General features: G+C 38.1%; 1 protein-coding gene across 1 annotated transcript in view; it reads left to right on the top strand.

Annotated features, from left to right (window-relative positions):
• The window catches only part of USP10 (ubiquitin specific peptidase 10), a 44,682-nt gene extending 18,534 nt beyond the window's left edge, over positions 1-26,148 (top strand). The window contains exons 3-14 of the mRNA XM_042876892.1: positions 381-426; positions 4,400-5,425; positions 9,657-9,748; positions 10,113-10,222; positions 10,653-10,708; positions 12,113-12,216; positions 12,919-13,018; positions 14,019-14,199; positions 18,113-18,278; positions 21,443-21,587; positions 22,553-22,618; positions 24,993-26,148. Coding sequence (XP_042732826.1) covers positions 381-426; positions 4,400-5,425; positions 9,657-9,748; positions 10,113-10,222; positions 10,653-10,708; positions 12,113-12,216; positions 12,919-13,018; positions 14,019-14,199; positions 18,113-18,278; positions 21,443-21,587; positions 22,553-22,618; positions 24,993-25,180 — 2,280 coding nt within the window. The 3' untranslated portion in view covers positions 25,181-26,148. The remainder of the gene's footprint in view (positions 1-380; positions 427-4,399; positions 5,426-9,656; positions 9,749-10,112; positions 10,223-10,652; positions 10,709-12,112; positions 12,217-12,918; positions 13,019-14,018; positions 14,200-18,112; positions 18,279-21,442; positions 21,588-22,552; positions 22,619-24,992) is intronic.
• The last annotated feature ends 666 nt before the right edge of the window (positions 26,149-26,814 follow it).

The raw sequence follows: 26,814 nt of genomic DNA, 5'->3' as shown, positions 1-26,814 counted from the left end.
CTTTTGTATAAAGCTCTGTTTTTATTCTTTCTTGAATGATATGGTCTATCTTTGCTTCAACTTTTACTTGAAAGGAAGATTTTTTTCTTGTTTTCAAAACTGCAGTGAGTTGACGAAGGAGGATCTTGATACTGCGAGGTGAAGTGGTTTAGAAGTTGATGAGCCTATGGTGTGTAACCAAGATAATCTTTATCTTTCAGTAATGGTGGTAATCTGCAAGGACACTTGAAGCTACAGTAAAGGATTTTCTAAATATAGAACCATGAGTTCAAGGCACACTCTCAGAAAATTAGACCTTAACAGCGGGGTTATTCTTGAAGTATCCAGATGTTTCAAATGAAACTGTTATTAATGAGAATTTATTGCATTTCTTTATACAGCTTCCCCCTTACAATGAAACAGTTCCATGCGGCATTAAGTCCACAGGTAAGTGCTTCATCGTGGTGAGAATTCAGCATCCACTTCTGAAAATGTAGTTTTGAAACTTTCCCTAAAACTATACAGGTTCTCTTTAGTTTTTTTCATTAGAACTCAGCAGTGTATCATCAGGTTGCTTTTTTTTAAGCCCATATGTTGTAAGGGACTGTTTGAAGATGTCGTGTTAAACATCAGCTGATCAGCGTGGATGTACTTCTCAGTTGTGCTGCCACAATCTTAACATCTTGCTCAAATAGTGTAGAATGTAACTGTGAAACTGTGGAGTGCTGGTCTTGCTGGCGAACTTGTACAGAAGGAACTACTGGAGTTTCTTTTGTGACCCTTAGGGAACATAAAGGAAGCTGGGATTTACCCAGACATAATGAGAATGACACAAATGTCATCTAGATCTTCTTCCATTTAATCCAGATGTTTAACTGGACATTTCTCAGAAGTACTTACAAAGACCCAAATGCACATATTTAAGAATGAGGTATTATGCTTAGCAACTTTGGCCTTGCATTTAAGAGCAAATAAGATAGTTACAAAAGGGACAAGAGGCCCTGCTTGAAAGCACTATTGGAAATCAGGCAGCTTTATATGTAGTGTAAGACTAGTTTTAGGATCCCAAGTAATTTTAAACAGGAGTTTGACAAGTTCATTAAAAGGGCTTTATGGTGGTCCAAACTGGTACTGGTGGCAGGGATGCCCAGTTCTTTTCCCCTGCTTTGTCTAACTATGGATTTAAACCATAGATTTTGATGTTAACAAGCTGTACAGAAAGTTGGTTTGTACACATGTTTTTCAGATCATTCCTAGATCCTGAGAGAGTCCCTCCCAACCTTGAGATTAGGTAATGACAGTGAATTAGGTTTTGCTTGAGAAGTGTCTTTAATGGGCTTGCACTGTACTGTGCATGCATGTTATTGCTTTGGTGGCTGCAGAAGAAACTGTGGCAACTAAAATGGAATGCTGTGCTTATGCAGAATATTTGTAATTACATTGAGATGACACGTACTGACCACGTTGTCACTCCATAGCCTAATTTTTTCTACTTATCTCAGCATTTAATTTTATTACATAATTAGAAGACTTGTTAATACTTACTAGGAATAATCGAATCACAGCTGAAGCTCTAATATTCAGACTAATTAGTACTAAGTGTTCACAGCTTTGGTTATTGTACGTAGACTTTGTCCTGGAAGCGTTTGCTGATACTTGTTTCAATATGCTGTCATGTTGTTCCTGACAGATGCATCTGTTTCAGTCCGTTCACCCATTGTACTGTGAACTAGATTGAAACAAAATTGCCCAGAAGCCAAGTGGAAAATCAAAACAAATAGAAAAAAATCACCTCATTTTTCAGAGGAGTTTCACACAATCTTTTGGCAAATGAGCTTCTGCCAGGCAGCCTGTAGACTAACTGTAGGGTAGCTATTGCTGCTTATTATTTAATTCCTGCTGTAAGGTGTGAAGTTAAATTCCTTGCTTGCGATCTCCTAATTTGTATTTAATGCTGGAATGTCAGTTGTGCTCTTGGCTAGATTTTGTCCAATGGAGTTCATGTTGTGCCTTCAGCTAAATTAACCTTCTGCTCAGTGATAAGCCATATTTTGTTTTCTGCTCTCTTCTTGCCCTGGGTTGGCTCTTGTGATTGTCTAGTCCATGGTATTAGTCCACCAGAACAGAAGAAAATACTCTCTTGGACTATTTTTCACCAGGTTAGTTTTGGGCAGCGCAGGTATGGAAGCTTACAGGAGGAGCTGGCGAGGAGGATATACCTGAGACCTCTCACTTTGGGCTGTGGTAGAGTTAACTCACAAAAGGAAACCCCTGTCTTTCTTTCAAAGCAATTATTGTTATTATTTTTTTTTTTTAAACCGAGATTTTGAAGAAGAAACAAGTCCCAGATCATTTGAAATTGGTAGGAATTTGAAATGTGCAGCCATTCGTTCTTACCATCGTTGAATATTACACGTCACCAGTGGTAGAGAACTAGCTCTCAGTTTATATGTGAGCTAACAAGTTACTACAGAAGGAGATGAACTAATCTGCAATAGTGTCCCTTAAAACCTATGCCCTGCATTTGCAAGCAGACAAAGCAGTAAATGGTTGTGAGCAGAGTCACCCTGTGCACAACCCTGGTGAGCCAGTTAGTGCTGCTGCTGAGCAGAGTGAGGTGATGCCTGAGATCTCCCAGCCCTTCCCTCTTAGGTGGATATCAGCAGCATCTTTCCACCTCCCTGCCTCTGAGCCGCTGATTTTAGAGAGAATTGAGCCCTCTCTTCTGGTGACAGGCAGTGACTGCAGAATTAATTGGTGAAAGGTGGCTTGACAGGCGTGGAGTTGGAAAATGCATTCACTCAGGTGTGTGGGGAGGGCTGAGCAGGTCTGAAGTTCAGGCTCTTGTTAGCACCCTGTAGGAAAGTAATCAAACCATTACGAGGAGACTTTTCTCTCTCTTTTCAAGTTTCCTTCAGTCTAACTGGCAGCAAGATTGAGACATCAGATGTGTTTACTTCTCATTTGGTTAAATAAAGCACTGAGAGAAAAGCAATTAACATCTGTATTTACGTTTTTATATTGGCATGAAATTATATTTGGAAATTGTGTGAGATATTGATCATGTAAAATGTTTATTATTACTTGATTTTTTTTGTTTGTTAATTTGTAGTATTGTTATTGCATGTATCAGACCTCAGCACACGTTGAATGTGTGTTACTCTTCATTTGGTGTTATATAAAGCTGTGCATTTCACTTTTTTTTTTCCTCTGGTTAATATTTTTCCCAGACGATTTCTCTAGATTGTTCCAAAACCTTTCAAGTGCAGTTTTGTTGACAGTTATGTATCAAAATATTCTCCAGACACTGTCCTTCCATAGGAGGATAACAGATAACAGCCTTAGATAACAGTCTTAGAAGTTTGAGATGTGCCTTTTAGCTTCACATCTTTTGAGGGAACATAGGATGTAAAAATGTCCTTGAAACAGCGACCTTTGTATCATAGAAAGACCTGCAAAACTAAATGACCAGCAAGCACTACGGTGTGGACTTACCTTTAACAATTCTGAGATGCCAAAATTTCATTAATTTTATCTCTTCATGGAAGTAGTTATAAATAAGTTAGGCAGTAGCTGGAGCACGTGCATTGTAAAACTGAGTTCCATGACATTGTGATGCTTTGTGACTGACAATATGCAGTGATACTGCAGCTTACTGTGGGAGTATTTGTCTCATTTCTTTTATGAATTCATCCTGACATCTTCTTTAAATGCAACCCACCAGTTTTTCAGCACTGGCTGTACATATGAGTTGAATGTTGACTTACACTGGGGTTTATCTGTTATATGAGACTGATCTCAAGGTGAGAAATACATCACAATGTCATAGCCATGGATTTGGCTGTCGTAAAACGTGGTAAATTATTGATGAGCAGAGAGTTCAAAAAGCTGCAATCGCATCGTTTCCATACGATTAAAAGTATTTTTCAATTAGTGATGGTTATAATAAACCTTTACATGCCAGGGAAAAGAAAAAATGTGAGATAGCTTTTAAAGGCTTGTGCTTTCTAGGTTTCTGTGGAAAAAGCTGGCTTTGGAAGAAATGTGGGGTTAAATATTGCACTATATTCTGTACGATCTTGTTCAGTAACTAATTCAATTCAGAATATTTCTAATGTCATTGGGTTTAAGTTGCTCTTAGTGGGTCAGTTTAACAGGTGCTCCTTGCACAAATAGTGCAGCAATTTTGAAAATTACAAACTGCTTAAGAAGTGCTCCATAGATCTCAGGAAAATGATGTTTTGGAAATGGTCTTTAGGCTTGATGCAAAGAATAACAATGGTTGTTGTTCGAGAGAGGGTTGCTTGTTTTGTGAGTTGCAGGAAAATATATTTTTTTCTTGGTTTTTTTTTTTTTTTGTGTGTGTGTTTTTTTTTGATGGATGTCATTCAGTAACTCAGGTTTACTTTCTTTTATTCAGGGGAGGAATATCAGAGAATTGAATTTGGTGTTAATGAAGTTATTGAAACGGAATCTTCTGTCCTAAACAACACCGACTACAGTATTTCAAGCACTCTGAATCCTCAGGCTCCAGAATTCATTCTCAGTTGTGCACCTGCTCAGAAAACCCCTGATGACAGCCTGGGTGAAACAAACTACAACTCAATTGACTGCCAGTTCTCTGACCCAACCCTCACTCTGGATAGTGGTTCTAATGCTGAAAATGACGGCTTGTCTGGAGGCCTTGGACAGAGGGAGCGTAAAAAGAAGAAAAAAAGACCCCCTGGATACTACAGTTACTTGGAAGATGTCAGTGATGGCATGGCTCCCACAGAAGCTCTTGTAAATGGCCACGCAAATTCCTCGGGACTTAACAGTATCAGCACTGAGGATACGGAACTGACGGGGGACATCCCCTCTCTGGCCACCCCAAGGACTTGCAACAGCTCGGACAATTCTGTGGACTTCGTTCACGAAGCTGTTTCTGATGATTCTGTTTCTAGCGCACTAGACAATACCAGGACTGCAGGGCAGCCTGAGGTATGCAGGGTTACTAATTCTGAACAGTTTTGCATCCCCTCAGAGACTGGCAGAGATAGCCCTTTAAGGACAGCTGTTGTACAGCCTTATGCTGGTACTGATACTACTGAAAGTCATGGCGTTACTAATGGACAAACACTTGAATCCTCTGGTGAGGACACAGCTGCCAATGGGGTAGAATTGCACACTGTGGAAAGCACTGACTCAGACCAAGCTAAGCCTGAGGAAGCTTCACCTACTACTGAGGCAACAGCCACGGTTGCAGGATCAGTCCCTGTTAATCAGCCTGCGAAGTCGTGGGCTAGTCTTTTTCACAATTCCAAGCCCTCTGCTTCCACATCTGTGGTCTATGTTGAGACTAAGTATACCCCTCCTGCCACATCTACTCTGGTCCCTGAAAAACAGGTTGAAGTCAAAGAGGGGCCTGTTCCAGTTTCAGAGGATCCTGTAGCCATAAAGATTGCAGGTATAGTTATTACACACGAGTGGATGTTACAGTTAGAAGAGTACTATTAACTTTGCTTGTGAACAGGAGTGTACAGTATTGATAGGGAGGGTTCTTAGGGTGACTGTAGAATGCAGCTATGGCAGGTGTAACTTTAAATGAGCTGTTTACCTTAGTAAATATTGCAAGGTGTTATCATTTGAGCCAGGTGCAGTAAAAATACTGCCACTTTTCAAACAGTGTGTTTAAATGATCTGTGATTTCTAAAACAACAGACTAGTTGCATCCAGCTGTGTGATATTGTAGCAGGGAGGGCGTGTTAGAAAAGCTTGTGTCATATTACCCAGTACAGATTGTGTGTAATGCCTTGCAGCAAAATGTGTTAATGTATTTATTCCAAAGTAGCTAAAATTCTTGATTGCTTACAGTAGCATAAGTGTGATGGCTAAACAGGTTCTGCTTCAAGAATTCCAATTCAGGAGACGGTCATTGGGTTTATTGACATGCTGTTGGAATGATCCGTCTTCCAAATATTGAGGAATTGTCTTTAACCATTTGAAAGTATATTATTTTATTCAGAAACAGTGCTATCATGGTCTATTAAAAGGGTAATCATAAGAAACTGTCCAAAGGGTGCATTTAGAAAGATTATGTGATATAAAGGCTTGGACTCTTGGTATTGTCTGTGGTTGTTATGAGAAATACTAGAACTTGAATGTGACTGTTTTCCAACTGAAACTGCAAAAACATGAAGAAAAATAGCCTGTTAATTGTGTTTTGTCACTACACAAAAAAAAATTATTTAGAAATTGTGAAATAGTCCATGTGGAAAACCTTGTGTGAAATCCCACTGATTTACGCCAGAAGTTAATTTAAAAGCACAGCAGCAGCTCACATGTGACAACATCAAGATGAAGCTCATTCTTCTACTGCAACTGGAAGCTGATGTGGAGATTTCTGTTCAGAACAGCCTGCAGCGTGTACCTGCCTCTCATCCACTTGTTCACTCAGTAGTGGTTTCACAGCTTATGACTGTCTATTGAGGGGAAAGCTAATTCTGTGTCTCTTTCACTTGGGTGTCACAAACACAGTTGACTGTATCAAAGTATGGTGGTTTGTAAGAACCTGAGCGTGCAGAGTAGTTCGTGCTTTCCGAAACTTCAGATGTCAGATGGTGATGAATCTTAATACTGTTTTGTGGCAACCATAACAGTAGAACTGCCTACCACAGTTGTAGGCTTGTCTGGGCTGCTGCAGCTTTAGCTTTGTAGACATCGACTGTTTCTGTACAGTTTTTTGCCACCAGGTGGGAGCAGTGCCTTTTCTTTTGTCTCTAGTATATTGACATAGCAGTATTCCCATGCAGTTTTCTTTTACACCTTCACTGTTGAAGAGGAATAAAATGATTATCAATCCTTTCTCAGTGGAAAGGAATCCATCTTCTCACCGTGGTTAATTTAGGTAGGAGTTACACTCTAGATCACATGCACCTGATTTCACTATAAAATGGTTCCTTGATGATCTGCATTCCATGTATACAGTGCCTTGCTCTGTGGAAAGAGGGGAGTTTCTTCATTTTCTTTTTTAAATGTTAGTCTTGCTTGGGAAGAAGTACATCAAGTGCTTTGCTCATACATAAAGAAGTACAAATCAGATATGAATTGAGTTCAACAAGCAAAAGGAGCAAGTCTTCTGCTGGAGCTCTGAGGCCCTTCTGTACAGCTTTTATTTGAGAACAGGTGCTTGAGACACAAGAGCAAAAATGTCTTTTCCACAGACAGATTAATTTCACCAGTGATTACATGGGGATTAATGGTTCATAGGCACCTTGAAATTAATTTGCTGCTATTTCATTCAGTCTGCAGAAGCCTGTGGCTTCTTAATCCTCAAATGTGAATGAAAGCTCACAGGATAAAGAGGTGAGAATCAGGGCTAGTAGGTAAAATACTTCAATAGACTTCATGTTACTCTTTGTTGGGGAAAAATCACTGAACAGTTTTAGTAAGTGGCTGAGATATGCTGTGTGCATCTGGCAAGGAGTCAAGGGATGGTCACTTAACTGAAAATGCAGGAAAATTCAGTGAGGGAATCTAAAAAGATATTTGAAGTCCTGTTTCCTTGCAGTGCTTCTGTTGTGTAGGTGATGGAATCAACAGTGCATATAAAGTTTGTTTTGCTTCAGGCAGAATTTGTCATGAAGAACACAAACATTAAAACTTGAACAAATCTGGAGTGCTTTTAAATTAGAAGGTATAATCCAATAAAGATAAGTGTGGAAGGATGTGTCAGAACTGAAATCAAGTGCATGCAGACAGTATGAAGGAAAAGTAGTTGGGAATAGTAGCAGGGAGGAAGAGGATCTTTAAATTCTAGGGAGTTCTAAAAGGCTAAATGATATTTCCAGTTTGTGTTAATACTAGCTCATGTAGGAGAGATTGAAGATGGCTCTTAGAACTCTGTTGTTACTGCTGGGGACTTGAAGAAGTTGGCACATCCTCAGGCTTTAGTTCTACAGGGAGATGCAACTGTGGTGGAGAGAAGTAACATTCAAAAACCATGTTGTTTCAGCAAGCATGGGAAATTTGGATTTATTTGTTTCAGAAGACACCATAGGACTGACTATGGCTCTAACGTCAAATATCTGAAAGAAATTTGTCGAGGCTGCAGTGATTCATTGCTTTTCCCAAGACTGTAGCAAATAAGGCAAGAATTGCTTCATTTGTCACAAAGATTCAGTGCTACAGTAAACATGGAAACATTGTTCTAGGTTTGTTTTCAAACCAAAGCCATGTTTCATAATTACGTACCAACAAAAGGGATGTGAATTCCTTCTGGTTAGTGATGTGTGCTTTATAGTCAGTCCTGACGCTTTAAGAGACTTTTCTCGTGATTGTAAGTGTATTTTGCCTTTTTATGATGCTCTTGTAAATATTACTGCCTAATTTTAGATGTGGTATGAAAATGTGGTATGGAATGTAATCATGAAAAACAAACATCTTTGTGTTGAAAGAAAACTCACTGCAGTTGCTTTAGACATTGTTTAGTTTTATGACCACAAGAGGATGCTAAAATCATGGTAATATTTTTATTCGGTGTGACAGGAGATGGGGAAAGATACATTTAACCTGCAAAGCTATTGGTTGATGTTAAGTAAGAGTTATTTTCACTGTCTTTGTCCTTATTTTAAACAGTGATTAATTATATTAAGATTGAATGATGTGGACAAGATATTTAAAACTTTGCTGCATTAGTAGTGTATTCTGAAAAACTTAAGTTTTAATAACTTCATGGCAAATGTGTCTCACTGTGGAAGAGTTCTCATCTGTAGCTGTGCTGTGTGCCCTTTCAGGCACCAGGTTCCATGTATAACAGAGCACTGAGATCTGTCTTCTGGTTTTAATCAGAATTACTGTCAGCAGGGACCACGGTGCGGTGTGTAGCATGATGGCTTTAGAATCACAGAATGGCCTGGGTTGAAAAGGCCCACAGTGATCATCAGCTCCAACCCCCTGCTGTGTGCAGGGTCACCAACCAGCAGCCCAGGCTGCTCAGGGCCACATCCAGCCTGGCCTTGAATGCCTGCAGGGATGGGGCATCCACAGCCTCCTTGGGCAACCTGTTCCAGTGCCTCACCACCCTGTGTGTGAAAAACTTCAGAAGCCCTTGTGTTTATTATAAAACCAAATAATCCTCCCAGTAGGGAATTGCTGTGATTTGATATTTTGTGTGTGTGTGTAGTTGCACATGCTGCTTGTCCATCTTTCCCAAACTTTAAATGTGCCAAATCCAATATTTTCCTTGAACAAGTTCTATTTAAGTACCCAAACAACAGGTCAGACTTCTAGGAAAAGCTCCCCTGGTTGCTTTCCATTTCATAACTGCGACAGACTTAAACTTAGGTGCTATGATTTCTCATTTTTAAACTTGCATTGCTGATCTATTCAGAAGTGTGAAAACAGTGAGAATTATATTATCGTATAATCCTGTCGATTTTAGAAGCAGTAAATAAAACACTGTTCAGAAAAGTGTGCTAATACCTGTCTGTGCTGTTTGCACTGAAGATATTTGTGCCATAAGATAATGTCTACTGAAATCTGTAAGCCAATGTTTCCATATCAGCTTTACTTGCTAAAGTTTCTGGGAATCTTGTTGACTGATGTGTATTATTTTGTAATGCCTCAGCAAATGTTTGTTTTTGATTGCTAGCATGTGCATTTAATTGATGCTAAATGTACCATTTCTTATTCTGCAGAATTACTGGAAAATGTAAAACTAGTACATAAACCAGTGTCTTTGCAACCTCGAGGGCTGATCAACAAAGGAAACTGGTGCTACATCAATGCTGTATCCTTACCTTGAGAAAATGAATATATAAATGTATAATGTGCTTAATTTTTCTAATTTTTTTCCTGGTTGGATCTGGTAAGCTTTCTAGAAAAGCCTTTGTCTTCACATACTGTGCTACTGTTCAGGTGTTTAATGTCAGCATCTGCAAAGTCCAGGGGTTTGTTGGATTACTGAGCCGAGCATCCAGGGTTCCCTGCAGCTGTTGCAGTCGTCTTCACTGCGAAGTATTCCACCATCCAGTGTTTCCACTGTAGTTAATGGATTAAGAATTAAGTTTGTATACAATCTTTAATATTACTTGAATGTGATTTGGTTGATACACAGGTTGCTTTCTGAATATTTCCTTAATGCCACTGCATAGACCCTGCAAGCCTTGGTTGCTTGCCCTCCAATGTATCATTTAATGAAGTCCATTCCAATGTATTCAAAATCACAGCGGCCGTGTACGTCCACACCAATGATAGACAGTTTGTAAGTAGCTCCTTCTTTAAAACAAAATCTGTGATCTGATTAAGCTCATTAAGAATTATTTAAGAAATTATTGCTTACTGTAGTTCATGAATGCTATTATACATACAGAAGACTTTTTTTTTTAATGACAGTTGGCTTTCATAATGAACTTAGTATTTTATGTTTGAGTTGTGAAGGCAGATACTTCCTGTTGCTTTAGTATAGTTTTTAATTAGTGTTCTGTGTGCAAAAGTGAGCTGTGAGAACTGGTTTCCCATCTCAGCATGTTAGCAATGGTCTGGTTAGTTTTTGTCTGAACTTTATTTGGATTTCTGTATTGGTAGTCTAGGATTTTTGGCTGTCAGTAATAAAAATGATCTAATCTTATGTTTTTTCCCTTTAAGTCTTAACATGCTGCTCATGTGTAGTTGTTCCTTCCGTTCTGTTTCAGTGTTCGTTTAATGAATGAGTTCACTAATATGCCTGTACCTCCTAAAGCAAAACAAGGTGAGTGGGAGGAGGGGGGGAAAAAAGGTCTTAAAAGCACAATTGGAAAGTTTTGGGGTAGGGATCCATGCTGTGTGGTGTACTTCAGACCTTTAAATGCTGATGCTTGATCCCCCTTGTGGGTCTTCAACCCTTCAGGTTTTCTTGCTATCTTTCAGTTTACATTTAGTTTCCTGCCAATGGCTTGCTCTTCTTTATTGGTGCTTTGTATAAAGAAATCATGTGTGTTAGGCCTTGCATTTGGTAGACCCAGTGTGCAAGCACAGTAAGAATAGGGCTTTATTTAAGGGTTTGTTTGATTGTTAGCCTGTCTTCTGAGAACATATCCTTCCTAACAAAATTATTTGGTATTCACTGTGTTTATTCCATTTCCTTCTTCGTGCATTTCCAGCTGTTTTGTTTAACAGCTTGCTCAATTGTGTTTTCTTAACTATTCAACACTCACATGACTTCAGAAGAAGAAAGGACCAGAGTAAATCTCTTCAGCAGTTAGGGAATGCCTGCAGACAATGGCTTTTAATTCTTCTGCATCCTATGTGTGTACTATAGCAATATGAAAACTTTGAAAGTATATCATTCTTGATAACATATGTTTAAGGCCAGTGACAGTTAAATAGTGAGGAATAGAGTATTTTTCAATGTAAGTACATTCTTAGAAGTTTCATTCTTTTGTCTCTAAACCAAATCTGTTGCATTGCTAACTTATAGAAATAAAAATCAGTTTCAGGAATGTGTTTATGTAACGTTATAAGAAAATGCCATGAGGACTTGGTTGCTCCAGTGATTTCCAAACAGTTCAGACATTTCTGTGGTTTGTTGTTTTAAAGTTTTGTTTCTGTAAAACAAATCTTACTGTCTTATGCAACTTACTTTACTTCTAGGTCATTTTAATTGTGTTTTAGTGTTCAAGTATTTTTTCTGATGCGTTTTATTGCCATTAGGTTGAACTTTTATGTCAAACGGGTCATAGTGTTTCTTGGTTGGGTTTTTTGTCATTTTTTTCTTCTTGCAGGAAGGAAAAGCGAGCCATTAAATTATAAACACTTTAAAGCAAAAGAATTAAATAGAAAAAACATGCATAGAAGGAGAACTATTTTGTGTGTGTGTGTGTGATGTTATAGATACTCTTGTGATCTTCAGAGTGTTGAATATAAAAAGAGAGTTTTGAGTTTTCCAGACCATGAGTAAGTCAGTGCAGAATGCTGCTTTCTGAAAAGCGTTGTGGATAGGAGTTGTGTCTTGAGGATCCTGAACTTGAGTTACTTGGCTGAAACTGTAATAAAACTGTTTATAGAAGATGATTTTGGGTTCCAAAATCTGTGATGTTTATTTCACACATCACTAGCAGGATGTAGTAAAGCTTCTATATGCTGCTACTTATATGTACTTCTCTTTATCTTGCAGCTTTAGGTGATAAAATTGTGAGGGACATCCGACCAGGAGCTGCCTTTGAACCTACGTATATCTATAGACTTCTGACGGTTATCAAGTCAAGTCTGTCAGAGAAGGTGTGGCTTCAAAATCTTTGACTTGTGTAGTTGCATCACAAGACAGTTGCTATCGTTAGAACAATGTAAAAGCCATACATCAGTTTCTGTGCCAAAGTATCTCTAAAATGAACCAGTTGGCAGTTCATTGTAATTGTACTGGACTACCACGGGTCGTACATTGTATGAAGGTGTTTATCAGATAAGTTTCACAGTTCGGTGTATCAGAATCGTAAGAAAAGGGGAACAGGACAACCTCTATTTTTGTAGAGGAGATAACATTGGTTTTTATTTTAGCAATGTGCAGTTGTTTGTTTCTGCTTGGCTTTCAGCATGGGGTGGTTGGAGGTCTGCTAAGACACTGCTTAAAGTTTCGTTTCAATTTGGATGACAGATAATGACCCAAAGTGTCTTTTAGTTTGGGCTTGATTGCAGCTGTTGGTGTTAATTCCAAAGGAAGTTGCACAAATATGAACTTGCTTACATTTATTAAGTATTTACTGTCCTGGTAGGTTACTAACTCATGTTGGGTTTTTTTTGAAGTAGGAATGAACAGATATTGTAGTAAAACTTAAATGTTCTTTGACTTTCATATAAGCTACTTAGGTTACAGTGATTTAAGCTTGCCAAATCAATAGGGAAGCCAGGAGTTGAATGTCTCATCTGCTTTTACATTATATGGCATTTTCATGCTTTCAATTACTGAAGAAACATTTTATTCAGGGCAGGCAAGAGGATGCTGAAGAATACTTGGGATTTATTCTCAATGGACTACATGAAGAAATGCTGACCCTAAAGAAACTTCTCTCTCCACACAGTGAAAGTTAGTTTTCTTTGTTGCAAATTTTATTTCATTCAAGTATTTGTCTGTAAAAATGTTTCTGCTATTTTTATGTTAATTATGTAATATAGAGAAGTTTTTAGAGTGGATGTTGAGGTAGGGATGGAATGCCATATTTTCAAGGATTCATTTTGATATTAAAATTGTTCACTGGGGATTTGGCTCTCTCCATGGTAGATTTGAAAATAGAAATGCGTTTTGCCACTGTTGAAGAAGATCTCTTTTTGGAAGTAGAGACTCTAGACTAATGGCTAATTCAACACAGCATAGTAAATGATTTCAAAAGTCTTACTGACAAAGATGGAGAAAAGTTTTCTTTGAAATAAGTGTTGGATTTGTATGTAGTCTAAAACACCATTTTATTTTCCAGAGGCTTTATGTTTTAGTCCCTGTTTAAAAATGAAACAGAACACAGTTAGCCTTAGCCAAGTGCAGAGTTCAGGTCACCAGTTACCAATTTCTCTTCAGCAGGGTAGAAATTTTTAATGATATCAAATGATCATTCAGTATTTTGTTCTCTGGCTGTGTGCTAAACCTTCTTTAGCCTCCTGACTTTGGCACTTGAAAAGATAATATTTGCTAAGCCTTGGGTTCTCTGTAAAATATCTGTGCAGAAAAGGAGTTGTATTTAATAATGCCATAATTATGCTTCCAGAGTAACACTTCACTTTCTATTTTTCTACTCCATAAACTTATAACTAAAAATATATGAAGCTTTATTAGAAAACTGCATCTGTTTACATACAGTCAGTAGTGAGCTGCATTCTGTTGATGCTCGGATATGCCCAGATGTGAGAGGGCCAGGAATATATTCATTCTCATTTATGTTTTCAAATCTATAGCCTATGAAATCTGGGTAATCTCTGAAAATGTTTTATCTTCTGAAAATAATTAATGTATATTTTCCTTTTAAGCTCTGTATCGGTTTGCATGTTTTATTTGAAAAGAAAATGAACACAAAACTATTTTTCTTCACTTTAAGAACTCTCTGTTTCCAATGGCCCTGAGGTTCAGGCTGTTCACGAGGAAGAGGAGCAAGATGAGCAAGGAGAAGGCAGTGAGGATGAATGGGAGCAAGTGGGACCTCGCAACAAATCCTCAGTCACTCGACAGGCTGACTTTGTTCAGACTCCAATAACTGATATTTTTGGTGGTCACATAAGGTAGTACTCTTATTAAAAACTTGTTGAGACTGTAGCTTGCTTTGCCTTTGCAGATAATTTCTTCCTCTGCTTTTCTTGCTCTGTTTTTCACAATGGATGAAAACAATTTCTTCAGGCTTGACAGATGAACATTTCTACTGTGAAGCATTTGTTAGCAAGTGAATCAAAGATAGGGATAATTAATAATTAAAAAAAAAATTGATCCAAAAGATTCTTTGAATTACTGTAGAGTCTGAATCAGTTTAGTGAACAAAACTCCTGAATTGTTTATTGAGGTGGAGTTTGAAATGTATGCTTTGTATGTGGATATTAACATTTAAAGAGTTCCAAAAAATTGTGCACCAATTCTTGTGACCACACTCCATGGATAGTGAGATTAGCTGAGAGTTAAACCCCATCCAGAAAAGAATTTAAATAATAAGAAATAGTTACCTTGTGGTTGTTTAAACACATGTGCTTCCCAGAAGAACAGAAGTTACGTATAATAGTTAATAAATAAAACCTTAAAGGCCAGAGAAGTTTGGAAAAATGTAAATCTCTACAAGATGGTACAGGAATGAAAAGAATGTGGGCCATTGCTTACCTTCAGGTCTGTTTCCAGAGGAAGGCAGAAAGTAGATAGTGAAAGAGTACTTTTTGAAAGGGATGCCTCATTACTTGCTTGGAGAAATGTATAATTTAATACGAAAGCAATGTAAACACATAACTAAAAGCATATTCCAAAACAAAAATGCTAGACTTGAAGAATTATTTTTAAATTGGAGGCAGACGCTTAATTGCTGGTGTTTGACTCCATGTGTTGCCAGATATTCAGTTGAGAGGTGTGAATAATGTGGGCTCATACCTTCTGACTGTGAAACGCACTGAAATTTTTCCTTAGGGATTTGAGTCAGACAGCTGGCAAATAAAATGATATTTTCCGTAAAAAAAAAATTGGCAGGCAACCATTTTATGTATTGCAATTCCACATTGATGGTATCTTCATGCACCCAAGGTATTGTTAACACTCATGGTATTTTTTTTTTTTATCACGATTGGAATCTATGTATGATTCCATTAAACTCGGAAGATGTAGAGAATGTTGTCTTCTGCAGAAATCCAGAACAAATAATGTGGAGGTAATACTGAAAAAGGCAAAAACATGCAATGAGCAACAGAACCACACGGTCCACTGCAACATCTGTTGTCTGCTTCCACCGCACCCATTTCATTTAGCCTCCAAACTAGGTCACACCATTTGCCGCACAAACAGTATCTCCTGCTGTGATGCTGGAAAGCTTCATCTGCTGAGGCTGAGGGTGGAGATAGGAAGGGTTGAATGCAGAAACGTTGGTAGAAATCTACCAAATGAAAGCATCGGAAATTGGAAGGAACGAAATGGAAAAAGCCTGGAATGGAAAATGTGTGGATTGGCACCTTCAGCCTGGGTGACTTTAAGCACTCCTTGGGTCTTCATTTGACTGTTAGATGCCCATCAGGGTGTAATGGTTTAAAGAATTTATTGTTTATAGCAGCGTGAGGTGTCAGTGTGATGCACAGTTCTGTCAGGATCTGATTTGTTAGTATGCACAGTCCTTTTTGCTTTTTCAGCTTGTGTGAATTTGAAGTATGTTATACAAACTAGTTCACAAACCAGTTAGAGGCCTGCTAAATATTTCCATAAATATTACTTGTAAAAGAAATACATATATAGTAGGAGAGCAGTGCCTGTTTTCATTAGAAAAAAATATATATATCCTGAAACAATACTGCTGACTGCAGAGCTCTTGCAGTATGTGAGATTGACAGCAATGTATTTTCCTGTGACCAATAGAAATTTCTAATTATTCTACTAAGTAATTGATCATAGAATGGCCAGGGTTAAAAAGGAGCACAGTGCTCATCCAGTTCCAACCCCCTGCTATGAGCAGGGTCACCAACCAGCAGAGCTGGCTGCCCAGAGCCGCTTCCAGCCTGGCCTTGAATGCCTGCAGGGATGGGGCATCCACAGTGGAAAACCAAAGTCCAATAAAGATTTTGCTGTCAAATCCATTTCTGTATAACATTTTTGAAGAAACTGCCATTTCAGTCCTGGTAACTAAAAAGAAAAAAGAGCTTTTCCTCAGTATTGTCTTTTCAGAATATCATCCATATTAGTAATTGAATCTTTAATACATGGATTTGGTAGCAGTTTTCTAGTGATCATTGCACTAAATAATGGTTAGCTTAAAAAGGAGCTGGGGAACGTATCCAAAAGCAGCAAGACTTACACAGTGCAGGGTTTGTTTATTGAAGCACTGCTCTTGCCATGTTGAAGGTTTTGTCCTTAAATATAGCCAAGGAGGAAGCGTTAAGTGAAATAAACATGGTGCTGTTTTTCATATGCTGTCTTTCCTCTGAAGGATATGTATTTGCCAGTCTAAAGATGCATCGACTGTGTGTTGCTGCTTTGGGGTTTGGCCTGAATTGCAGGGGCTCTTTGGATAGGAGTTGGCAGTAATCACACCTGTATGTTAGCATTTCATACATGATTGAGAGAAATTTCAGCGTGCCTACAGGAATATGGCTGTGTTAATTATCTTATTGCTTTCAAGCTTTGTGAGGCACTATCTTTAAATATAAGCTTAAGAATATAATAAGCAATTTATTTCTTCAGCTGTATAAAATCACATTTTTTAACAGCTGGGACTTTTCAGTGCAAAGTGCTGCTTTCAAAAGAAAATAAATTCTTGAGTCATGCTTGATAGTTTTCAGGGAAAACAGGAAGAGTGCACTTAGTGCAGTGATGTGGTTGAAGAGTGAGCTATCTCACTGCACAAAACAATCTTCACCAAGCCACACTGCTGAAAGGCTGCAGCTGAGTGCCCTACAAAAAATTATCTCATGCCCTGTGTTGTTAACATGATTTTTCCGAAAGTCTCCCATTTCTGTACAGAGGAGTGCATGGATGAAGTGTGGACATTGAAAATGTTGGAAGGAGAAGGAAGTGTTGATCCTCAACAGAGGATAGTTTGTATTTCATGTGGCCAGATCTAACCAAACAATTCAAAGTGACTATGAAACTGGACACAGTCAAGTGACTGAAATCATCATGTGTTTTAATTGCACAATCTGGACTTGGTTGTAATTTTTTACAGCAAAACATAAATTGGAGATGGATCAGTACTTTGCATTTCTGATCATGTGTTCCTAAAGCATAATTTCAGTAATTTGCTGTGAGCTGAGATGATTTTAAAGTCTCCCTGCAATAAGAGCTGGCTTTCTTAACATACTTGCCAGAAGTGTCTGTTTCATAGAGCAGAGGTGTTTTTGTGCTTAGCAGTAGAGAAGCAAAAGATGGAGGCCTGGGTAGGAATGCAGTTAGGTATACTTTCAACTTGATTTTAAAGCTTTGTTTTTACAGTTTTTACAAAATGTATATATGTAAACTGTTCCCAATTTCTGAGACTTCTTAAAATAAATCAACTTTAACTGTGCTGTGAAATACATAATTGTTGGTTTTTTTTTTCCAGTTCAGAATAAAAAGTTAGAACCTTCTGAAAGCTCAGGTGGAATTCAGTAAAGTTGATCGTAATATGTTTTAATGTGTCCCAGGTTGAAGGCTTTTAAAGGCATGGCCAAAAACTTCTTTGCTTGAAGCTTCAAGTGACTGATGCTTATCCAGAATTGTTTAAATCCTTGCATAAATAAAATAATCAAAATATAATTCCATTCAGTGTGCTCTAAGGAGTTATGAAACTATAAATGCATTGAAGCAGATTCAAGCTGCTGAATCAAGTGGATGCTAGCTATTGAAGCTAGTATTTGTATGTTTTGTTCAGGTTTAACTGTCGACTGAGTTAGCAAGGTGGGCAGTGATTTCTTCTTACTTGAAGATTCTGTACTGTTGAAAAATACTTTCCTTTTTTACATTCAGTTTTTTCTCTCTCCATAGATCTGTTGTTTACCAGCAGAGTTCTAAAGAATCTGCAACGCTGCAACCTTTCTTCACCCTGCAACTGGACATCCAGTCTGACAAGATACGCACCGTCCAGGATGCATTGGAAAGCTTGGTGGCAAGAGAGTCTGTCCAGGGTTATACCACAAAAACCAAGCAAGAGGTGTGTTCTGTTGACCCCTTTTTACAGTCAAATATTAAAACTTCTTCTTTCAAGGGTTTTTACTCAGCTCTTGGTTTACAAATAGCTTCTTGAACTCTTGCTCCTCGTGTTAATAAAAAAGACGCTAACCTTTTTGGTGTCTTGCAGCAGTAAAACATAATGCATCTGAATACATACAGTGAAAGGCATTCAAGGAAGAGAACCAACTCTAAACAAAACTCTGCCTGTGAATTATGTTTTCTGAAGATTTTACTTGAGTATATTATTAATTTAACAGAGTAAACTGTGATAATAATATGTGCTATTATAAGTAAAATGCCTTCAGCTAATCTTAACATACTGATTCCTGGGGATTGCCAGGAATCTTACTAAAAGGAGCAGCTTTTCAGAGCATTGCTTGAAAGCACGCTGTAGCCTTGGAAGAAGAATCTTGCAGCAATTCTGCACCCCTGTGCATCTCTGCTGATGGCTTATTATATTTTGCAAACAATATAATATAGAGAAGTAATAATTACAATAGAGAAATACTACATGGGAAGAAAAACATACTTCTGGCATATACCTTGAGAACTTGCAATGCAGGTTAATAAATGAAACATTATCACCCATATGAGCTGTTGTCTTGCTGCTTAGAGCATATAGTAGTAAAAAAAATCATCTGCGGTGTGCATGGATTTTAGAGGCTGCATAGAAATGCAGGCATTCACTGTGTCTTTTAGACTTTTTTCTAAAGAAGTTAAGTCAGAAGATCTGTTCTTATGTTACAAATTGTAGTGAAAACAGTGAGTGCATTGAAAATTACTATCTGCATAGTCTTGAAAGCCAAAATATGTTGTGAAGAAGCATTTCATCTTCATTTTCCATATGGGGAACTCAGAAACTGTTGACAAAGCTAAAAAACAAACGAACAACCTATTATTTTATTACTCTTTATTTTTTGTTCTGATTTTTTTTTAAATCTGAATTGTATTCTTGTCAAGTTGTGGGCATAAGCCATAGTGTCAGCAAGAATAATCTTCCAAATGTGTGAATGAGTTCTTAGCTTATTTTTTTAATCATAAGAATTTTGTGTTAATATAAGGAGGAAATCATCAGTTTCTCCTGCAGTGTTTGAAAATAAATAGGTGTCTTATGTAGGTGTTTCCTTAGGTGTTTAAAGAGGAATGACATTCTCTTGCTCTGTATGCCATTCTGATTCTTTCTGGTCTTGCAGGTCAGTTCGTCTTGAACATTTCAACACCAAATATATATAAAAACTTAATTTTTAACTTGAAGTGACTTTTTTCTTATTTGCAGACCTGTTCATATTTTGTAACAGCAGTGAAGACTTGAGTAAGAAGCTAGCCTTTTCTCGTTTACTTTTCCTTCTTACCTTCCACAAACTCCTTTGAAGGAGTCTTCACTCCTTCACATTCTCTGCAGTTCTCAGACTGCTTCTTGAGGCTTACACAAATATTTTCTCAGGAATGACTCAGTGTTCACTAAACAAACGTTTGAAGCACTTTTTGCTGGTGATGTTTCTACCAGAAATCAGGTCTCCTGGTGGTCAGGGTAACAGGACGTGTTGGGTCCTCAGCTGCTGCTCCTCAGCCTGGCACCAGAGCACAATGCTGCTGTGATCTGCAATATAAGCTGAGATTCTAGGTGAGGTACAGCTGAAGTGCAGGCACACATTCCCAAACACCAGCTCTGACAGAGAGGAGAACAGCAGCTGCTTAAACCACTGCACTGATATTCTTCTGTATCTTTCTGTCTTGGTCTGGGCTTGGACCTGTGAAGTATTTGGGGTTGGTTGGTTTGTTCTGCACAAAGTTGAATCGAATTTTGGATTTGAGAGGCCTCAATTCCAGGAAAATCTTCAAATAGTGATAACTTTCTGAATCAAGAATATTTTCTCTCTGTATAAAGCCTCTCCAGATTTGCTCCATAAAAACAGCAGCTGTTCCATGCTAGAACGCGTGGAATATGCAAACTCTCCTAAGTTCATAGGAGAATTGTGTGCATTTCTTGTCACATCTTCTCTTTCAGAGTCTGCCTCAGAGCTTCTTTTTCTGCGTGTTATTCCTGGAAGATGGATGGGTGGGTGCCAGCAGGCACTTATTGAGTGGAAAAGAACAGGGCCCTGTTTGGCCTGCTGGTTTAAAAAAACAACAAAAAGCACAAAAAAACCCCTCTCTTAAGACTCAGAGAAGCTGCCACTGTTGCCAGTGGTTAGATGTTTTTTGGATGCAGAAAGGCATATTTTGAACCCTTAAGATGTAGGTGAAATTTTACAGTTTGTAGAGACTATTTCTGTTTGAAATGTTAAATAATTTCTTGTAAAAAGTATCAGCTCAAATCCCTGAGGAAATGGTGCACCCTGCAAAACCTGCTTGCTTCAGTATCCTGAGAGCCTTAAGTTGTAATATGCAAGCTTAGAAGAGCGATAGTTTTTCCTGGTGATTTTCTATTCCACTCTCTGTCGTAGAATTGGTTCCTCTGTTGGAGAGGAGTATGCTGATGATTTACCATAAAAAGGATACAGGTGCTTTTTTCTGAATCTGGACACTTAGAGGAGCCTGAAGCACTTACTGGGAGAATTTTTTTATTTTTTTATTTTTTACTTCAGAATTTCTAGGAAGGGGAAGCATTTTTGTTCTGCAGTTCTGAGCCCAGTTTTACATTTCCAGGCAGTAACTTGTTGGGTTACCGGGTTGTAACTATTAAAAAAAAAAAAAAAGTCAATATTTAATAAATAAAAATATGCAACTCTTAGTTTTCTCTCTGTATTTTCTTCAGGATCTTTACAGAATGTGGTGTATCTTAAAAAAAAAAAAAATATATATATATATATATATATATATATAATTCATTACTGAAACCTTCCCTAACTCCTGACCATGGTGATGCTTGTTTTTAGATAGCTTATTTAACAGCTCACTTTGTTTTTCAAGGCAATTCTTGAATATCAGAGATCTCATTGATTTTAAAAGATTTTTAAACAGTTACATCACTGGTCTCTTACTGTTATGTGTCATAAACTGGCTTCTAAACTATCTTGTGCTATACAGACTTCTTTCTTTGTGTGAGTGTATTTAAAGTCAAATATTCTTCCTCTTTTAAAGTAGTATTTTTGAGCAGTCAGCAGAAATCATATTTCATTCATCTTTGTTCTGTATTTTTAGGTGGAGATCAGTCGAAGAGTGACACTAGAAGAACTCCCCCCTGTCCTTGTTTTACACCTCAAGAGGTTTGTGTATGAGAAGACTGGCGGATGTCAGAAGCTTATCAAGAACATTGAGTATCCTGTTGATCTGGAAATTAGTAAAGGTAAAGATGTCTTTAACAGAAGTTTCCCCTGTTTTGGGAAGGATAACATTAACTCCTTAGTGTCTTTCAGTTTTCTTCTTTACTCCCAGCTTTGTGCACAAGATTTCTTCTCCATGGAGGGTATTGCCACCTAGAAATGTAGTAATTTTGCTGAATATCTTTTGTGCTTTTTTTCCCCTCCATAAAAAGAATATATTTAGCTATCTGAGATTCAATCTTGACAAATCTCATGTTGCCTGTATATTGGTTTGGGCCACTGCTGTGCAAAGAACATTATGATGAAAGATCTTACAACCTTTGTCACATCCTAGACATTGAGTTGGCCACAAGAGAGCTTCCTGCAGACCTAAAGAGTTAGGATGTAGGCTGGTGAGAACAAATATTGGGCAAGACCACTGAATAAAGGACGTGTCCATTGCTGTTGCCAAACTACTCTATGTATTTTTATGTCAGATTTCACTTGGAAGTGACAAATCATTGTAACAAACAGTGCCTGGTGAAAGGAGATAGACATTTAATGGAAGATAGAGCCTGAAAGCAGGCTAGTGATGGATAAAGGTCTGTCTTGATATCTTTAGAGCTGCTGGTTTTATGAAGGGTGATAACTTGTGTATATCCAGCATCTGAAGTCTGCAGTGTTAAATGCATTTTCTTTTCATCTGGCAACCAGCTCAAGAAAAAACAAAGTTAATGATTACTTACATATCAAGCAAGATATATACTTTGTCATTATGCTTACTATTTAATATTAAAATGTCTTAAAGAATGAATATTTGTAGATTCTGCCATCACTGACAACAGCAGTTGCACCATAACTTGGGACCTGAAATTGACTGTTATGTACATTTTAGATGAGCTTTCTGTTTCTACTACTGTTGATTTCTGTTAGAAATAATTGATCTCTCTTGAAACTGAATTTCTGAATTTGCTAACTGTTGCCTTTGTGACTCTTTTTCCTCCTCCAGAGCTACTATCTCCTGGTGTGAAAAGTAAAATTTTTAAAGGCCAAAGAACCTACCGGCTCTTTGCAGGTATTTTATCTATGTGCCTCTTGTCCCCGTGTTGCAAATACAAACTGTACATGTAGAGTTCTAGATTACATAATATTTTTGTATAAATCATAATTTCCTATAAATTACAAAATTATTTTAAAACTGAAATAATTTATGGGTGTCAGATTCTCTTATTTAGTGATTTTTTGTGTGTGTGTATGCACATATACCCATGTAATGTTGTATCTGTATTTACATGCTGACTATTCCAGCTTGAAACTCAAACAAAAGTTCTGTAGCAGATCCACCCTGAAAAATAGCAGCAGCTGAAATACAGATGCAGTGTAACTATGCCTAAAACATAGCCCAAGTTTTCAGAATAATGTTTCATCTGTGTATTGAAATTGTTGTTTGAATGCTGGCATCGTGTCCCGTTGAGCCCTCAGGATGAGTTGCTGGCAGTCTGTGAGCAGCATGCTGTGGGTGGAGAAGTTTAGCTTGGAGGAGATGATGATATTTGTGTAAGGAAATGATGTTTTTAAGTCTGCAATGTATGTGAAATACCTTAAATTGGTAGTTAGGGTTGGAAGCTCACGTAAGTATGCAGGGGCAGGATTTTCATACTGAACAAAGCGGTCTCTGGCAGTAATGAATTTCCTGGGGTTTAACACTCCTCCACAGTTTACAATTTGCACCTGCTTCTTTGTTGACACAGGAGAACATAATAAACTGGAGAATCCAGAGATTTTAACTTCTATGTCACCAAATCTGTGCCAGTAATGGTGGCCTTATGTGACTTGGTGATTTGGATCCACTTTCGTGACCGCTGAGTTTACAGAAGGAAAAAAATGCACCTGGCTCTCAGAACTGTTTTGGGCAGTTTCATTTTATTTTATTGGAAGTTATTTTCATGGGGCAGATTTGGAGACTGTTTAAAATGACTTCAACAAGTTTGTTTGCACTCTAATTATTTCTAACTCCCCCTATGGAAAAATACAATAGAGTTTTCTGGCAGCTGAGGAGTTCTCATCCATAGACACTGAGCTTAGATGATCTGAACAAATAAGTTTCAGGTATTGTGAACTATCCAGTGATTAAAATAAATTTTAGAACACGAATAATTCCAGATTTATTTTGTAAATTTCTAAAAACTTTGTCTCTTTGATATTACTGTAAAATGTTTGGTTTTGTACAAGTGAAGAAAACTTTGGGATAGGTTTGAAGTGTCTTTTAGGACAGGAAGACTGGGTCTATTGAAGTTTGAAACTGTTTTGTAAATGCATACTTTTGCTAATAGAATATGGCAGTGCTTTGTGTGTGGGCTTGTTAAGTGTGTGGTATGGGTGCATGCTCTGAGAAAGAATTAAATGCAATTTCTTCCATGCATCCTTAGATTTACGTATGTAGAAAACCTCTTCCATTTGGGGGCACTGTCCATGCATAATGCTGAATGCTCAGTATTAGAATTGGGGTTTGGTTTTTGTATGGACTGCTGAGCCCTCTGTTCTGAAAACATTTTGGATGTGGAGGTAATCGAGGAGAGAATACAGTTTGGTGCTCTTTTGGGAGCAGCAGCAGTTGTGTTCCATTCAAAATTTGAAGCAGATTACTGAGAACTAATAAATGGGGAATTTATAGATTGGTGCTTCAACAGAACCTGTTTTCAGAACAAAATTCTAGTTAAGAGCAGAATGAAAGAATGATAGTGGGTGGACTGATTGGCTTTACAATCGGCATGATTTGAACAGTGCCCTGTTCTGCTATGTAGCTTTAATGCCCTCTGGTTTTTATTTTCAACTATTTTGCTGGCATGTAAAAATGCTTTACGATTGTTTGCCTTATGGACTGTGCTTAGTCTTTGTTTATGGGCTTTCTTAGACTATAATCTATAGACTTTCTAGTTTTCTTTATAGACTGTTCTGTAGATTGTTCAGATTGTTTTTAATAAGTTGCTTAATGCATTATGGCACTTTTCATTCTTAATTTACTTCAGTGTCCTTCAGAATCATTAGATTCGGTATGGTGGAGAGGCGTTACGTAGTACTGCCTGGTTGAATCATGAGTATGTTATGAAGAAAGCAGAATGCGACTTTAATTCGTGCTTCTATGTGGCAGTGGGTATTCATAGAATCATAGAATGGCCTGGGTTGCAAAGGAGCACAGTGCTCATCCAGTTCCAACCCCCTGCTATGAGCAGAGTCACCAACCAGCAGCCCAGGCTGCCCAGAGCCACATCCAGCCTGGCCTTGAATGCCTGCAGGGATGGGGCATCCACAGCCTCCTTGGGCAGCCTGTTCCAGTGCCTCACCACCCTCTGAGTGAAAAACTCCCCCTAATACCCAACCTAAACCTCCCCTGTCTCAGAATAAAACCATTCCACGTCGCGTACGATCACAAATTTCTCTTTTCACAGTTGTTTATCATCACGGGAACAGCGCAACTGGTGGCCATTACACTACGGACGTCTTCCAAATCGGGCTCAACGGCTGGTTACGCATTGATGACCAGGCAGTGAAGGTGATCAACCAGTACCAGGTGGTGAAGCCGTCTGCAGAACGCACAGCCTACCTCCTGTACTACCGCCGAGTTGACCTGCTGTGAAACTTCTCCCTCTATGCTGTGTGTGCAAGATACCTGCTTTGTAGAACGCCAACTATCACTAACTTTTTTTCCTTCTCCTGTAAATGCTCTTTTGAGTGAATCTCTTTTTTTTTTTTTTTTTCTTTTTTTCCCTTGCAACTATGGGATAGAGTGAAAAAGGAGGCTACCGTGGGTTTGTGCACAACGTAGTTTGTGTTGACTTTGACTTTTGCAAAGTGGAGTCGCTGGGTTGAAAGACTCGAGTCTCGTGAATGACAAAAATTTAAAAAAAAAAAAAAATTAAAAAAAAAATTAAAAAAAAAATTAAAAAAAAAAAATCTGAATTAATGCTGAATCCTAAGATGATAAACAGGGGATTTGCATTTGATTCCCACTTTCTAATTGCGTAGTAGAAGAAAACGCTGCACCAGCAACAGAACTTGTAGATTTCTGTGAAAATGTTTTATCTTTACTTAATTAAAATAAAAAAAATAAATAAAAATAATAAAAACAAACAAAAATAAAAAAGTGCTCTCTGCTCCCCCAATAGTTTTTGATAAGTGGTAAAACATGAGCCAATGTGCATGAGATGGAGATGGTCCTGCGTGCTTCAAAAATGGACAAGCGTACAAAATGCAGAGTTGCTGGTTCCTAATAGGAAGACAGATTTTAATAATTGTGTGATGAGAAACTGCTTAAGTACACATTGCAGATCAAATATTTGGAGTTAAGATGTTAGTCTATATAGATGGGTGATTGTAACTTTATTGCTATTATGAAATTTCAAACTGCATTTATGCTTCTGTGTACATGAAATTTAAGAAAAAAAAAATGGGCAAAATAATTAAGATTGATATTTCTTTAAGTCTGCTTTGTTTAATTTTGCTGTCTGCTCTCCTATAATGTTGAGTTCCTAATTGTACACAGTTTAGTGATATCTAGAAGTATAAAGTTGTCGCCCATCAATAAAAGTCACAAAGTTGGTTTAAGGTGTGTGTTTGTGTGGGTTTTGTTTTTCCTCTGGTGTAAATTCTAGCCTTGAGCTCCTAAACATTGCCTTGTGGCTCTTTTTACAGGGCACAGGTGATGTTGCTGCAATGAAGTGCAGGTGCTTTTTGTCTTTAACAGCTCCTTGGAACTTCAGGAGTTCCATTTGTTGGCATCCAGATGTAACCAACCTCGGGGAGGAGAGGCTGCAGCTCATGGGGAGTGAATCCTCCCTGTGTCCTACATGAAGGGCTGACAGGATGCCAGCCTGAATGGTTCCATGTAAGGTGATGTAAGGCTTTTCAAGAGAAAGGAAGCAGCTCTGTAAGTGCCTTAGGTTGCAACACTTGTCTGTTGACATGGGCTTCCCATTTTTGTTTTCTCCCAAGCAAAGCAAGAATTAGTCACCTTGCAAAAGACAGGAAGCTTATTCATGGCTGCTTCCTGAAAGAGTAAAGTGATGGTGAGTCCTGGGTGCATTTAAAATGCAGGGCTGTGCTGTTACATGCGTAGCTCCTGCAGCAGGAACCAATGAGCTGTTGGGGCAGGGCAAGCCCAGCTGGCGTGTACAGGACTTTTCTATGCTGTTCTCTTGTAGGAACGACTGTGCTGCTCAGTTGTACTGCAGAACTTCTATCTTTGTGCTGCCAGAAGATGGAGACCATTGA

Source organism: Lagopus leucura, unplaced genomic scaffold (genome assembly GCF_019238085.1).
Source record: "Lagopus leucura isolate 7727_CA_CO unplaced genomic scaffold, USGS_WTPT01 Super-Scaffold_100017, whole genome shotgun sequence".
Taxonomy (NCBI): Eukaryota; Metazoa; Chordata; class Aves; order Galliformes; family Phasianidae; genus Lagopus; species Lagopus leucura.
The sequence above is the reverse complement of the archived record's forward strand: the minus strand, read 5'-3'. Positions and strand labels throughout refer to the sequence as shown.